General features: G+C 35.4%; 1 protein-coding gene across 2 annotated transcripts in view; it reads left to right on the top strand.

Annotated features, from left to right (window-relative positions):
* BMPR2 (bone morphogenetic protein receptor type 2) overlaps positions 1 to 16,450 on the top strand; it is a 217,323-nt gene that overhangs the window by 166,056 nt on the left and 34,817 nt on the right. For both annotated transcript variants that reach the window (XM_036928171.2, XM_036928169.2), the window contains exons 5-9: positions 556 to 647; positions 6,173 to 6,403; positions 7,121 to 7,235; positions 11,562 to 11,722; positions 14,546 to 14,693. In XM_036928171.2, the coding sequence (XP_036784066.1) occupies positions 556 to 647; positions 6,173 to 6,403; positions 7,121 to 7,235; positions 11,562 to 11,722; positions 14,546 to 14,693 (747 nt within the window). The remainder of the gene's footprint in view (positions 1 to 555; positions 648 to 6,172; positions 6,404 to 7,120; positions 7,236 to 11,561; positions 11,723 to 14,545; positions 14,694 to 16,450) is intronic.

The following is a 16,450-nucleotide window of genomic DNA, read 5'->3' as shown; positions in this document are numbered from 1 at the left end:
TTATCACATTTTTAGTCCTACTCATCATACAAAACCTTCCATGCCACTGGATTATTTTGAAGTAAATCACAGATTCCATTTATCTGTAAATACTTTCATATTATCTCTGAAATACGAGGACTTAAAAATATATATAACCACATACATACCATTTTCACATTTAGAAAGTGTAATTCCTCAGTATCATCAAATATCTAGTTGATTCTAATAAGCTTTGGACTTGATGAGTTTTTTAGGAAACCAGCACCCATTCTTTCTTTCATTTGAATAGGTTTAATAAAGTCCTTAATGTTTCCACAGTATTTCTTAGGGTCTTAAACTGGTCTGTTGCTGGAACCATCTCACAGATTTCAGCTTGATGTTAGTCATCATTTATCTTCATTTTATAGGTGATTCCTAGTTTAGTAAATAGATTGACCCCCATTGACATTGGGTATAATTCTTGCTGCCTGCCATTGTGTAGTTCTTCTTTTGAACTGTAAAGTAGTAAAAGGTATTATCATGGCCTTTATTTTAAGAGAAAAACACATGAGTAACTTTTTCCTGTTCCTACAGGAGACCGTAAGCAAGGTCTTCACAGTATGAACATGATGGAGGCGGCAGCATCAGAGCCCTCCCTTGACCTTGATAATCTGAAACTCTTGGAGGTAAGACTGCTCTTAGATTATGGGCTGCTCTTCCACCCTCATGGTATGTATATGAGGCAGTGATTTTACTCACTCACTAAATCATGCATTCATTTAATCAGCAGTGATTTATTAACTATCAGTTTTGTGTCAAGGCCTGTTCTAGGCACTGAGAATATAGATGAGCAATAAGGTTATCCCTCTGATGCTTATATTCTAGTTGGAGAGAGTCTGCAAGTATGTAAACAGTTGAATCTATATTATTTCTGCTAAGTGCTGTGTTGAAAGTAAAGTGGATAAGGAGATAAAGTTATAGAAAGTAGTTTATTAAAATATCCTTGCAAAGGAGATGGTGGGAAGTATATTTAGAAAGGAGATGATATTTGAGTACAGCCTTAAACAGAATAAGGGAATAAAGAGTATGTGAAATTCTGAAAATGTGCAATGCAAGAAATCTATAACAAACGCCAAATAAATATTCTTTGTACACACATTACATATTTGTATAGATATATAGAAGTATTATATATTCCATAGAAGTTAACATTCATTTGGTAACATCTCAGAACCTGTGTTAAAAGTCTTACCATGATGAATGTTTTCATTATCTTTATTAGGATAAATAAGCTATGATCTCCAAACCATAGAGCTCTTAAATAATATATATAGTAGATTTGATTGCATAAAACATTTTAAGAGCCTTCCATTTGGGAGATAAACAAAGTTAAAAACCGAATTCACCTCAACAAAATGTTAGCAAACCAAATTCAAAAACACATCAAAAAGTTCATCAATTATGACCAACTGGGATTTATTCCAGGGATGCAAAGATGGTTCAATATTTGTAAATCAATCCATGTTGTATACCACATTAACAAAAAGGGGAATAAAAACCATATGATGATCTCAGTAGATGCTGAAAAGGGATTTGACAAAATTAAACATCCCTTCATGATTAAAAACTATCTGCCAAATGGATATGGAGGAAATATACCTCAACATGGTAAAGACCATATTACAACAAGCTCACAGCTAATATCATATTCAATGGCAAAAAGCTGAAAGCTTTTCCTCTAAGATCAGAACAAGACAAGGATGTCCACTCTCACCATTTTTATTCAGTATAGTACTGGAGTTCCTAGCCATGGCAATCAGACAACATAAATAAATAAAAGGCATCCAAATTGGTAAGGAAGAAGTTAAAACTGTCACTATTTGCAGATGACATGTACTATATATAGAAAACCCTAAAGACTCCACCAAAAAAACTATTAGAACTAAAAATAGGATTGAACAAAGTTGCAGGATACAAAATTAATATACAGATATCTGTTGTTTGTATATACTAACAACAAACTAGTAGAAAGAGAAATCAGGAAAACAACTCCATTTACAATTGCATCAAAAAGAATAAAATACCTAGGAATAAACCTAATCAAGGAGGTGAAAGAACTGTACTCTGAAAACTACAAAACACTCATGAGAGAAATTAAAGAAGATACCAATAAATGGAAATCTATCCCATGCTCACAGATAGAAAGAATGAATATTGTCAAAAGGGCCATCCTGCCCAAAGTAATTTACAGATTCAGTGCAATCCCTATCAGATATAAATGGCATTTTTCAATGAACTAGAGCAAGTAATCCTAAAATTCATATGGAACCACAAAAGACCACTGATTGCCAAAGCCATCCTGTGAAAAAAGAACAAAGCTGGGTGTATTACGCTCCCTGACTTCAAGCTCTACTACTAAGCTATAGTAATCAAAACAGTAAGGTACTAGCCAAAGAACAGACAGAGATCAATGGAACAGAATAGAGAGCCCAGATAAAACCTATGCATATATGGTCAACTAACATATAATAAAGGAGCCATGAATAAACAGCGGGGTAAAGACAGTCTCTTCAATAACTGATGTTGGCAAAACTGGACATCTGCATGCAAGAGAATGAAACTGGATTATTGTCTAATTCCATACACGAAAGTAAACTCAAAATGGATCAAAGACCTGAATGTAAACATGAAACCATAATACTCTTAGACGAAAACATAGGCAAAAGTCTGTTGAACATAAGCATGAGCAGTTTTTTCTGGACACATTCCCCAGGCAAGGGAAACAAAATTAAAAATGAACAAGTGGGACTATATCAAACTTATTTAAGCTTCTCTACAGTACAGGACACCATCAGCAGAACAAAAAGGCACCATACAATATTGAAGAATATATTCGTAAAAGACTCATCTGATAAGGGGTTAACTTCCAAAATATATGAAGAACTCACACACATCAACACCAAAAAATCAAATAGCCGTATTAAAAAATGGGTGGAGGACCTGAACAGACACTTCTCCAAAGAAGAAATATAGATGGCAAACAGGCACATGAAAAGATGCTCCAGGTTGCTAATCATCAGGGAAACGCAAATTAAAACCAATGAGATATCACCTCATAACAGTTAGGATGCCCATTTTCCAAAAGACAAGAAATAATAAATGCTGGCGAGGATGTGAAAAACCCCTGCACTGTTGGTGGAATGTAAATTGGTGCAACCATTGTGGAAAGCAATATGGAGGTTCCTCAAAATACTAAAAATAGAAAATCCATTAATTTTACTTCTAGGAATTTACTCAAGGAAAACAAAATACCTGATTCAGAAAGACACATGCACCCCACAACATGGATGGAGCTAGAGGGTATTATGCTCAGTGAAATAAGCCAGGTGGAGAAAGACAAGTACCAAATGATTTCCCTCATTTATAGAGTATAAAAATGTAGCGAAACTGAATGAACAATACAGCAGCAGACTCACAGACTCCAAGAAGGGACTAGCCTTTACCAAAGGGGAGGGGTGGGGAAGGGCAGGTGGGAAGGGAGGGAGAAGGGGATTGAGGGGTATTGTGATTAGTACACATTGTGTGTGGGGGGTCACAGGGATGACAGTGTAGCACAGAGAAGACAGTAGTGACTCTGTGGCATTTTACTACACTGATGAACAGTGACTGCAATGTCATTTGGGGGGACTTGATAATATGGGTGAATGTAGTAACCACAGTGTTTTTCATGTGAAATCTTCATAAGATTATATATCAATACTTAATAAAAAGAAAAGACATATGCACCCCTATGTTTATCACCACGTTATTTATAATAGCTAAGATGTGGAAGCAACCTAAGTGTCCATCAATAGATGAACGGGTAAAGAAGTGGTATGTATACACCATATTATCAGCCATAAAAAAGAAATCCTACCATTTGTGACAACATGGATAGACCTAGAGAGTATTAGGCTAAGTGAAATAAGCCAGGTGGAGAAAGACAAATACCATATGATTTCACTTATTTGTGGACCAAAACCAAAACAGAACAAAAAGAACAAAATAGTAATATACTCATAGATAATGCAAAGTGACTGGTGGTTACTGTGCAGGAGGGGTTGGGATCGGCTGGTGGGGAGGTTGAGGGGGATAAAGGGACACAAAATTCTCAGTCATAATATAAGTTGGTCACAGGGATTGTAGTACAGTATCGTGGGTAAAATTGTAGCATTTCCAGAATATCTCACCTGGCTTTAGTATATCTGCATATCAATAGGCGTTCAGAGTGGAAAGAAGTATGGCTTTAGTGCATTTGCATCTTTCCTCAGGGGTGGAGAAGTACATCTCCATATCAATGGGTGATTACCTGGGCAACAGAGGGCTTATCTGTACCTGAGAGGTGAGGGGGAGGGCCGGTGTGGTTGCAGCTGGAGCAAAGAAAGACGGCCTGGCACTGCAGTTTGTGAGAAATAAACGGGTTTTAAACTTTATTTCTCCCTTTGACTGGTTTTGGTTTTTAGGGGTATTTTGCCCGGGATTTCCTCTCCCTGGACTTACAAGCATGGAAAATATAGCCAATGAGTCTGTAACATCTTTTTGTTGATAGTAACTGCAGTAGTTGGTTGGGGTGAGGATTTAATAGTGTGGGTAGCTGTTGAACAACTGTGTTGTATACGTCAAACTAATATCAGATTGTGAACCAACTATACTAAAGTTAAACAATTACAACATACCTGTTGGCAAAGCTGTAAGAATTGAGGCACTGTCATACGTTACCATTGGGAATGCAAAATGGTATTAATGCCTCAGAAAGGAATTGACACTATCTAGTAAAGTTACATATGCTTTTAACTTTTTACCCAGAAATTCCTAACAATGTTTGGGAAAAAGTACAAAATAACATGCAATGTGGCACCTATTGTAGAAGTAAAAAACTAAACACAGATGTCCATTCATAGAAATCTGGTTGAATGAACACATAGTGAAGTACTATGCAATGTAAAAAGAAATGAGAAAAATCTGTATATCCTACTATGGAGTGATCTTCTGGATGTAATGATAAGGGAATAAAGCAAATTGCAAAGCGAAAACATTTTAAAAGCCAAATTCAGTAAAGTATTTTAGCACATAAACAAAGAATTGATAAAGAGCTGGTATAAATCAATATGAAATAAACAATCCATAAAGAATGGAGTAAAGAGAAGAACTGCCAAGCTGCAAAAGAAGTAAATATGGCTAATAAATGTGTAATAATATATCTAATATATGAAATTGAAAAAAAACTAATTAAAACCACAGGATTTTATCCTGCACTGAGTAAAAGAAACACTTCCAAACATTGCTTTAACTATGTATTTGTATAACCTTTCTACAGGACAGTCAGTCTGTTAAATTTTGGCCTAGAAATAGTAAATGAAATATAACAAATATCTTTGAAGAAGTGATGGTAAATTGCCAACCTGTTTTATGAAAAGTGAGAGAAATCCTCAGAAGCAAAAAAGAAAAGAATGGGTTACATTTTGCTTGTTCTTTGTGTATCAAGTAAATTTTTATTGTATCCTGGATATTGTGAATGTTATATTGTGTTCTGTTGGATTCTTCTAAAGTTTGTTCAGTCTCATTACTTGTTTTAATAGGGAATTAACTTTTTTGGACTTCACTGAAAACTTGTTCATTGGTGGAAGCTCAAATCTCAGTTGAGTTATTTTATCTTTAGCTGGGGTGTGTCTCATCCATTCATTGGGTTTTTCCCCCTCTGACAATCTTTTCCAGGATTCTACCCTCACTTTCTAGTAGTTTTGGTTGCCCTAAGTTCTGTCGGTTGGTTCCTGGGGCCAGAAAGATTATGGATTTTTCTATGACAGTTTTAGCTTCACTGCACAGTGCTAATTTCAGCCTGTTCTCAGGCTAAAAGCTATAAAAATGAGTGGCTGCCTTATGCCGTTCGTTTCTTCTAATTATTGACTATCTCAGAATCTACTACCTTTTGTTCATTCTCCAGCACTTTTAAATTTCTTTTTTAAATTTGGTTCAGAGTTTATAGTTGTTATCTCTGTGAGTACTCGGTCTGATAGGAGCTTCCTGAGCCATGTTAGATGCAGATTGTTATTAATTTCTTGATAATGGAGTAACTTAAGCTACATATGGATTTATCTTTGTTACTTAGTAAATTTGATTGTTCAGTTGTGATAGGAATTAAAATCTTGCTTCTTTAAAAATAAATTTACAGCTGATTGGCCGAGGTCGATACGGAGCAGTATATAAAGGTTCCTTAGATGAACGTCCAGTTGCTGTCAAAGTGTTTTCCTTTGCAAACCGTCAGAATTTTATCAATGAGAAGAACATTTACAGAGTGCCTTTGATGGAACATGACAACATTGCTCGCTTTATAGTTGGAGATGAGAGAGTCACTGCAGATGGACGCATGGAGTATTTGCTTGTGATGGAGTATTATCCCAATGTAAGTTCTTCATAAAAAATAAACTGACATTTATATTAGCTGTTAATTAGATTTTCAGGAGGAGCACTGTTACAGAGAGCTTTGCTGGGTTACAAACTTGTTATTAATGGTCTCACACCAAAATGTGAATCAGCTCAGTCACTAGTTAACTGGTTAGTTCATTTTCTCTCTCTCCCTGTCTCTCTTTCTCTCTGTCTCTCTCTGTCTCTGTCTCTGTCTCTGTCTCTCTGTTTCTCTCTCTCTCTCTGTCTCTGTCTCTCTGTCTCTCTCTGTCTCTCTGTCTCTCTGTCTCTCTCTCTCTCTCAGGAAGACTTTCTTGATGAAGGAAGCAGTGCTTTCATTGGCATTCATTGTGGTGCTAGCTCCTTATCCCAGACTGGTAATAAATAGTTTGTGGGTGAGCACCTTGAGTAGCACCGACGCATACATATTTACAAAAGCCTTCTGTTTCCTAGTAAACCTTGACAGCATAATTTTTATTTGTACTGGTTATCTCAGTGTAAAGAAAGGGTCTAAAAGACTGTTTTTTCTATCTTAATTTGGTAAATCAATCACTTAAAATTAAATAACCATAATTTCTAATATTGGAGAAATAGAAATGGATAATGACTAGATCTCCCTTAAATACTAATCCTTTATGCAAATCGTTTATAAGGCTGCTAACTTACTCTCCTCATGTTCAAGTAAATTAATTCCATTTTTTTCCTCTCTATATAGGGATCTCTCTGCAAGTATTTGAGTCTCCATACAAGTGACTGGGTAAGCTCTTGCCGTCTGGCTCATTCTGTGACTAGAGGACTGGCTTATCTTCATACAGAATTACCACGAGGAGGTAAGACAATGAATAAAAAGATGAATGACACTTCTGTGGGGTCAAAATTCACAAAGGGAAATTTTACTCATATCTTCAATGTCTAAGTATATTTCATATTATAATAGATTTATTATTAGCCAGTACTTTGAAAGATATGGCATGAGGAAATACATTTGAATGTAACAGGAAGGATAAGAAAAAGAACTTCAAGACTCTAGAGGGGTCATGGATCCCATTGAGAATTTGATTAAAGCTCTGAACACTTTCCCTGCAAAAATATACATATGGGCATACTTTTAAAAATGGTCTTTTTTATTCTAAATGTCCTCATGTCTTTTGAAGTCCACCTGTGGACCTCAGTTAAGAGCCTCTTGGCTAGGCTGTATTGTATTTCCCTTGTACATTTTAATTTTGTTTATTTAAATAAACTACAATGCATTATCACTTCTTTAGTTTTAGAATCACATGGATCTTCATCCCATAGGTTGGCTGGTCTTTAATATAAAACCCAAATGTTACCTTAATAATAATAAAAAAATTTTTTTAAAGAAATTAAATTAAATTTTAAAAATAAAATAAAAACCTAAAGTAATATAGAAATGCCAGAAAAATAAATACATAAATAAATAAATAAAACCCAAATGTATCTTTTTATAGGTCAGAGCTTCTCTTAGCTATAATTAAGTTTGGTCAAATCTGTCAGGGAAAAAAATAAAAGGTTCAATAACAATGAAATTTTTTCTTTCTCATGTAGGAATCTAGAGAGAGACAGTCTAAAATTTGTTTGGCAGCACCATTGTATTATTAGGTTCCCAGGCTGTCATATTTCTCCTCCATTATTCTTTAGATGTCTTACATTTTTAAGGTCACCTCATTGTTCACCATGCTATATTCTAACCAGCAGGGAAAAGGAAGGAAAGGTAGATGGAATTGCCTCCTTCTGCCTCCAGCAGTCCCATCTTATGTTTATGCTTTTTTTCCCAGAACTTAGTTCATGCTTGGTTACCACACTTAGCCTCAAGGGGTACTGATAATACAGATATTGTAGGGTTTTTTTGTCTGGGTTCATTACTGCCTCAAATTATACAGGGTTCTGTTACTACGTAAGAAGAGGAAAATGCATTGATGAGGAGTCAGTTTTTGCCAGTGTTTCAGAACTGTGGTTGCATTCCTTGCCATAACTACAGTTTTCTTCAGGTTTTATGCACATTTTTGCTAAGCATCTCCTTAATGTATTTGTATTCTCACTTTGTTTCAAAATATACCTCACATCACAGGCACCTCTAAATTAGCTTTGCTGTGAAAATCTGTCTTGTGCTTTCTCACTCTTTCATCCCTTAAAGCATTTTCTTGTCAGGTTATAGTTCAGCACATAGTTCTTTCAGTTTCTCTGACCTCTCGTGAAGAGAATTCTTAATATATCAATTTCTTAGATCCTTGTTCCATGGTATAATAGTGTGGATCATCTTTTCTAGCTGCTGCTTCATAAATAAATAATTTGTCCTGAAAAATTTATTAGTTCATTTATCTTGACATCTTGCTTTTCCTGAATACAGAATTGACCAATGTTATTGCCGATGTCAGCAATTTGATGTACTTTAGTGCTTTAGCACATCAACTATTTGGACTGTGTTGCCTTACTCTAAAATATTTTCTATCTTCTTTAAAGAGTTGGGTTAGCTCAGAATTTAAAATACCATCCTAATCCCCTTTTTCAAGGCTTGTATGATTCAGCAATTTATCAAGTCAAGCATTAGCTGAAAAGAATGATTGCCATCAAATATAAGTGTTATTTAAATGTTGATGATACTCTCAAACTAAATAGTTCACCTTTTTTTTAAACCAAATATATATATATATATATGCTACTGCAAAAAAAATAAGTATAACACATATTTTAATTTATGGTTTTACCTATTTTTAAAATATTCCAAATACAGTATACTATGTCAAAACAGTTAGTTTCATTTCACTTTTTGTTCTTCAGAAATTCTATTCTTCCCAGTATTTTCAGAAGTAATTTTGTTGTTTAACATAGAAATTTTGTCCTAAGGAAAAATACTTTTATTATTTATTTAGCTGGTATTTGCTTCAGAGTAAGGAGTTAAACCTGTTTATTCATTTCTACTTAGTTCTCCCCATGAATTTTTTCCTAATCATAATATCAGTGTAACGTTATTACCACACACACACACACACACACACACACACACACACACACACACACACAAATCTAACAGAGAAAGAATATATATAGATCACTTAAACCTAACCAGAAAATTACAATTGATTAGTTTATGTACATCCTTCTTGATTCTTTGCTCTAAGTGTGTGTCTGTGTAAATGTTCACAGACTATTTTTCATTCTGGTTTTATTTTTCAATATAATTAAAATAATATTATATCCCAATTTCCTTCGAGATATTTGCCTAGTGCAGTGCTACTTCCCCAGGGCAAAATCATTGTATGTTCTGCCTTTTCTCTGCACCCCCACCTCCCAATAAAAAGATTAAAATGAATACATAGGGGAACTTTAAGGGGAAAAGAATTCTCAAAAGGGCAGTCTTTACAAGTATTGACTCTATACCATCTTACTCTGCTGATGGACAGTGACTGCAGTGGGGTGTGTTTAGGGGAATCAGTAATATGGGTGAATGTAGTAACCACAATATTGCTCATGTGAAACCTTCATAAGATTGTTTATCAATGATACCTTAATAAAAAATAAATTAAAAGGGTAGTCTATAGTTCTATGCTTTCTCTTCATGGTAATGGGTCTTACTTTGTTTCTTCTCTTCTTCTCCCTTGTTCTTCCCTTGTTCCTTTCCTCCTTTGCTCCCTCCCTTTCCTCTTTTCTTCTATTTATTTTTCTTTTCTTTTTTAGCAGTAGCAGAAGGGACTATCTTATTTTCCCCTCTGTCTGTCACACTGATTCATTGAACATCCTGCCCATTATTAGCATGGTTTTCCTGAAGTGTGAGATCTTTAAGTATTGATTTGGTATTAGCATACAAACATTTTCCAATGTCTCTATAAATTTTCATGTAAATATTAGCTTGAGATTATACCACGTAAACTTATGTTGTGGTTTTATCCAGAATAACAAATACAGCTCTTTAAGGGGTTGAGTGAGGTATGTTAGTACAAGCTTTGGAAAACTGGACCATGAAGTGGGAAAGGGAGAAAATGAGAAAGAAAACAACTCTTAGATAAAGAAACTTGGTAACTACTCTTTTTCTTCCAGTTGGGCTATTGCCAGTTGTGTTATTGCCCTACTTTTATTATATTAAAGGAATGATTGATTTAATTTAATTGTTGGTGAAATTCTAGTTAATGCTTGTTAATGAGAGTAACAAATATATTTATTTTATTTGTACATAAATATAAACATTCAGTAAAGTTATTGACTTGCTCTGATTGCTCTATTTCTTTGAATATCTAGGGAGTTATTTTAAATTATAGAAAGTGTACTATAATTTTTTTTCAATTCAAGAGCTATGGTTTTGTTTACTATTTAAGATTTATATAAGCTTTCCTTATAGAGAGGAAAAATTATTTTTTGATGAAGGGATTAGGTTAAATACATTCTTTCAGTCAGCAAGCATTTACTCTGTGCCAAGCCTTTTGTATTTCATCTAAAATATGTTATCTGTCTTTATGAAGCATTAAGTCTGGTGATAGACAACAGAATGAGTATAATAGTGCTTTGCTTCTCAGTAAAATCAGAAAACAGGTTTTCATATCTTGTTGAGAGATAGCATCTACTCTACTTGTTCTTCAGTCCATTGTAAAACTTATTCTAGTTTGATTTTAATTAACTGAGGTGGGCTTAGAAACATAGCTAAACAAAGCTGAACTGGAATGTTCTGTCCCAAGTTTGATCTGTTCAGACATAGGAGGACCTTGTAAGATACATACACAATTTTTGGATAAATGTCAGTTTTTCATTGATAACTTGTTTTAGACAAATTAACTCTTTTTGTTGTTTATACAGATATTCCTTTCTCTGTTTCCTCCTTTTGTTGCCCTGGAAATGAAGAGAAAAAAACAAATATTTGTTAAAATTAGAAGCAACAGCGTGTTGGCTATTAGTTGCAGCTGAATATTTAAGGCTTAATTAATTATACATGGCATAGGGGTAACTTTGTAAAATATAAATATAGTGAAAATAGTGATGATTGTGATTTGAAATTTTGACTTAATTTCCTTTTTTATTATTAGAAAAGTAGTGAGCAGAAAAATAACACTATCTTCTATATTTATATAGTCTCTATTACTTGCATACTCATTTCGTGTCCAATAATTCTACTTAATAGTTAATAAATATTTGAAATTATCCAACAGATCATTATAAACCTGCAATATCCCATCGAGATTTAAACAGCAGAAATGTCCTGGTGAAGAATGATGGAAGCTGTGTTATTAGTGACTTTGGATTGTCCATGAGGCTGACTGGAAATAGACTGGTGCGCCCAGGGGAAGAAGATAATGCAGCCATAAGTGAGGTGAGTGTATACAAAAGGTATCACACTGATACACTCTGAAAACATAATGAACTGAATTAAAGATCCACTAACTGCTAGGACAGTTGTCCTCATATGCTATCAGTTACAGCATATTAGGAATTACAAAATTAGGAAATAGAGAAGACATTGCATAAAGTTTCTTAATTCATTATGCAAGTCATTACCATTTCAACTCAACTTTGACAAGCATTAGGAGGAACTTTGTAGGAACTGATTTTTGAAGTAAGAGTATAATGATCAAGTTTGAGATAACACAGTTACATTTTAATAATAATCACTACTACAATGTATAACATATAATTCCTGACTTTCTGCATTCACATGCACGTCTCTCCCCCTTTCTTTCCTCTCTCCCTCCCCACCTTCCCTTTTTTTCCCTCTCTTCCCTCCTCTCTTTACACACACAAACATTTGTGAAATTTAATAAATACTATCTGGTGTACATATAGTTTTACACTGTACCTAAATGGATTTTTTTTACATTGACATTCATAGGAAGGTCTAGCTCATTCTTTTTGATCGACAAATAGTATTCAATAGGATGGATTTGCCACAGTTTAATTATTCAAGAATAGCTTTTCAGGGAGATTGGTGTAAAGATGGCAGTGTGAGACATGAGACAGATACCTCCCCCAAAATCACATACAATATGAAAGTATAGCAAATAAAACTAATCCTGAAAGAGCAACAAGAAAGAAGGCTGCAGCAGACTGCTTACACCTAGTGAACAGAGCAGACCCCACGGAAAAGGGTAAAGTACCAAACCCATGATCTGGCAGGACCCAAGCCCGTCCCGCACCCCAGCTCACTGGCAGAAGGAAGAGAAATGGAGCAGGGAGGGGGTGGAAGCCTGGGACTGCTGAACACCCGGCCCTGGAGATCTGCTCTAGGAGCACAAACCTACATTACATGGTGCTCTGGAGATTAGTGGGGTTGGAAAGCTAAGATAGGCAGAATATTTGGAGAGTCTGGGATTCCAGCTGCTTGTGGAGAACAGGTACACACAACCAGCTGCTCTGGGAAAAAAGAAAGGTGAGCAGACTGATAGACTTCCTAACAGCGAGAAGGCTGCTAAAGGGGCAAGGATTGCACAGAGCTTGCTGCTCATGAGAAAGGACAAGTGGACAAAAGTGTCCAGGTGCACTCACCCTAGCAGGTTGGGAACTTTTCAGGAGTTTCAGGTGCTCCATGCCCCTGGCTGACAACGCAGTTATGAGACTCCCCACCGTGATTCGCAGCCTGCTACTTCTTCCTCCTAGCCAGCACCAGACCACAAACCAGCTGCCCCCGCCATAGCACCAGGCCAGCCAGAGGGCGGCACTGCCTACAGCAGCTACAAGTGCATAGCATAGAGGCTTCTCCCTGTGCACTTGACCCACTGGCAGTGGAGGCAGACACTGCAGCTGAAAAGCAGGAAAGAGTTCTTTCCTCCCGACAGGCACCAGTGCCGCTTGCCTGCGACCCCTCAACCCCACCCCTCATTGCTCCAGGGGATGAGCAGCTCCAGAGAGTAGAGCTTCTGGGCAGTAGAGGGCACCACTTACAAACATGAAATGTCAAAGGAACCTGGTTCAAACCAAAATCCCACAAACACCAGAAAGAGGGCCAAGTGAAACTGAATTAACCAAACTTCCTGAAAGAGATTTCAAAATAAAAATCATAAACGTGCTCACAGAGCTACAGAAAAATATTCAAGACCTCAGGGAGGAATTCAAGAATCAGATACAAAATATATGAAATACAGTATCCAAAATGAAACATACAATGGAGGGATTTAAAAGCAGATTAGATATAGTAGAGAAGACGTAAATGAAATAGAAATTAGAGAACAGAAATGTAAAGAAGCCGAGGCACAGAAAGAAAAAAGGATCTGTAGAAATGAAAGAATATTGAGAGAACTGTGTGACCAATCCAAACGGAACAATATTCACATTATAGGGGTACCAGAAGAAGAAGAGAGAGAAAAAGGGATAGGAAGTGTCTTTGAGGAGGTAATTGCTGAAAACTTCCCCAATCTGAGGAAGGAGATAGCCTCTCAGACCATGGAGGTGCACAGATCTCCCAACACAAGGGACCCAAGGAAGGCAAAACCAAGACATATAATAATTAAAATGGCAGAGATCAAGGATAAGGACAGACTATTAAAAGCAGCCAGAGAGAGAAAAAAGATCACATACAAAGGAAAGCCCATCAGGCTATCATAAGACTTCTCAATAGAAACCTTACAGGCCAGAAGGGAGCGACATGTTATATTCAGTACAATGAAGAAGAAGGGTCTCGAACCAAGAATACTTTACCCGGCAAGTTTATGATTTAAATTTGAAGGAGGGATTAAACAATTTCCAGATAAGCAGAAGTTGACGGAATTTACCTCCCATAAACCGTCTCTATAGTGTATTTGGAGGGACTGCTACACATGTTTTTTGGGGGGGTGTTCACAGGGAAGGCAGTATAGCACAGAGAAGATAGGCAGTTGACTCCATGGCATCTTATTACGCTGATGGACAGAGACATTAATGGGGTATGAGGGGGTCTTGATAATATGGGTGGCATGTAGTAACCACAGTGTTTTTCATGTGAAACCTTCATAAGAGTGTGTATCAGTGATACCTTAATAAAAAAAAATTAAAGAAAGAAAGAAGAGCTTTTCATAGGTAAAAAATCAAGTATTGAAAGGTTCATGACATGTTTACAGTCAATAGTTATCGCTGACATGAACTTTATGTGCAACTTCTGATCTAATGTATGCCTTTCAGAGTATATTGCATTCTGTTTCTGAAAAATATCATTCTAATTTATCAGGTTGGTACAATCAGATATATGGCACCAGAAGTTCTAGAAGGAGCTGTGAACCTGAGGGACTGTGAATCAGCTTTGAAACAAGTAGACATGTATGCACTTGGACTAATCTATTGGGAGATATTTATGAGATGTACAGACCTCTTCCCAGGTAAGAGCACTGCTGTCAAAAATTGATAGATGTTTTGAACTGAAGCAGTCATACCTTCTTTTTCTAACTATATTAATTCATCTTGCATGTATGCTTTTACTTTCATTCACACCTCTAGTTCATTGCCATCTAGTGTCCAGAAATATTATTAGCAGAAGAATGTGAATCAGGAAAGACTTTTTTAAAGGACTCCAAGTTTGCATCTGAGTGCAGTTTAATTAATCGCTCATAATAGCTTATGTGACTGTTTAGTTTAGTCTTTGCTTTAACAGTCATCATGTCCCTTATGCACCCTCTAAGCATTTGATAAGCTACACTGACAGTGTTTCCTGAATTGACCCAATAAGGAATCAGAAGCAATGAATTATCCACTGGAGAACTTTCTTCCTTCCCTTTTGTTTTTTTAATTCTTCCTTCTTGCTTTCTTGCCTTCCTTTCAATGAAAGAACACTCATTTAATGTGAATGCTTACTTGAATTACCCAAATGAGTTTATAATTTTCCTCCTTTTGTTAGGATTATGTCACTGTCTTTATTTTCATATAAAACTTTAATTAGCAGTATGTGCGTTGTGTTCTGCTGGGTGTGCACAAAATTATTTGATATATATGTTATTTCTCTAGAGAAGTAACACCATTAAAAGCATAGAAAAAGGGAAAACAGTCAATTGAACCATCACTGAACACATTTATGAATGGAATTAATTAACAGAAACTATTAGTATTGGGGTTGGGTTTCTTCTGTTTCTTATTTTTTATTTTTTATTTTTGCTTTAAAAACAGTAAGCATCTATCAATAGCTTATAACTGTGAAATATGATGAAGTTAATTAGTAATTTTAGGTTAACTAATGCTCCATTAGTTATTATTTAGAAGTATATGTTCCAGTTAATTAGAAGTATACAGTACTCTATTTTTTTCTAGAAAGCACAGCAACTGCAATACTATTACAGTATTATTGGAACTTAGGAACATTTTGAACTTTTTATTTCTATTGTTGGAACTTTGGCCACATATTTTTAAAAATATCCTGATCCAGAATTTCTTTTTTGTTAGGAATGTGCCTGAATAAAATGATTTTTCTATCAGTATTGGTACACCCTCATCAGCAACAGTTTTTGAAAAAATACTACATTCAAAGAATAACTGTTGCTTTTGGTCTGATAAATAATGAAGTGCAGTATCAGATGTTTGACAAGGAAGAAGCAAATAATCTTCTTTGCAGAAGATTATTTTAGCAGATCTGTAGGAAGAGTTGAAATACAAAGAACTAGGAGTTTTTAAAAGGAAAAAGTAATAAGGTGTTACTAATTAATGGATACAGACTTTCAGTTTTGGAATATGGAAAAAACTCTGGAGATGGATGGTATGACTGTTGTGAACATACTTAGTGCCACAGAACTATACTCTTAAACATTGTTAAAATGGTGAATTTTATGTATATTTAATCACAATGAAAAATAAAAACAAAGGAAAAAGAATAGAGTTGCATGAGGATACCTTATAATCTTGTATATGGAAATAGGGAATAAGAGACACATGTGAGAAAATGTAGAGAAGGAATCTGTGGTTCTTGTTAACTGTTGGAATAAAGTCTAAGGAATTGAGAAATATTTAGAGATCTGAATATCAGAAATAGTATAACAGCCAAGAACTTAGGAAAAATGCTGGTTTTCATTGGAAAGGTAAGTTAATTATGGAAACCTGTGAACTGGGTATCAATAGAAAAATTAATTTTTTTAAAGAATTAAGAGGATGT

This window comes from Manis pentadactyla, chromosome 6 (genome assembly GCF_030020395.1).
Source record: "Manis pentadactyla isolate mManPen7 chromosome 6, mManPen7.hap1, whole genome shotgun sequence".
Taxonomy (NCBI): Eukaryota; Metazoa; Chordata; class Mammalia; order Pholidota; family Manidae; genus Manis; species Manis pentadactyla.
This window is presented reverse-complemented; position numbering and strand designations above follow the sequence as displayed.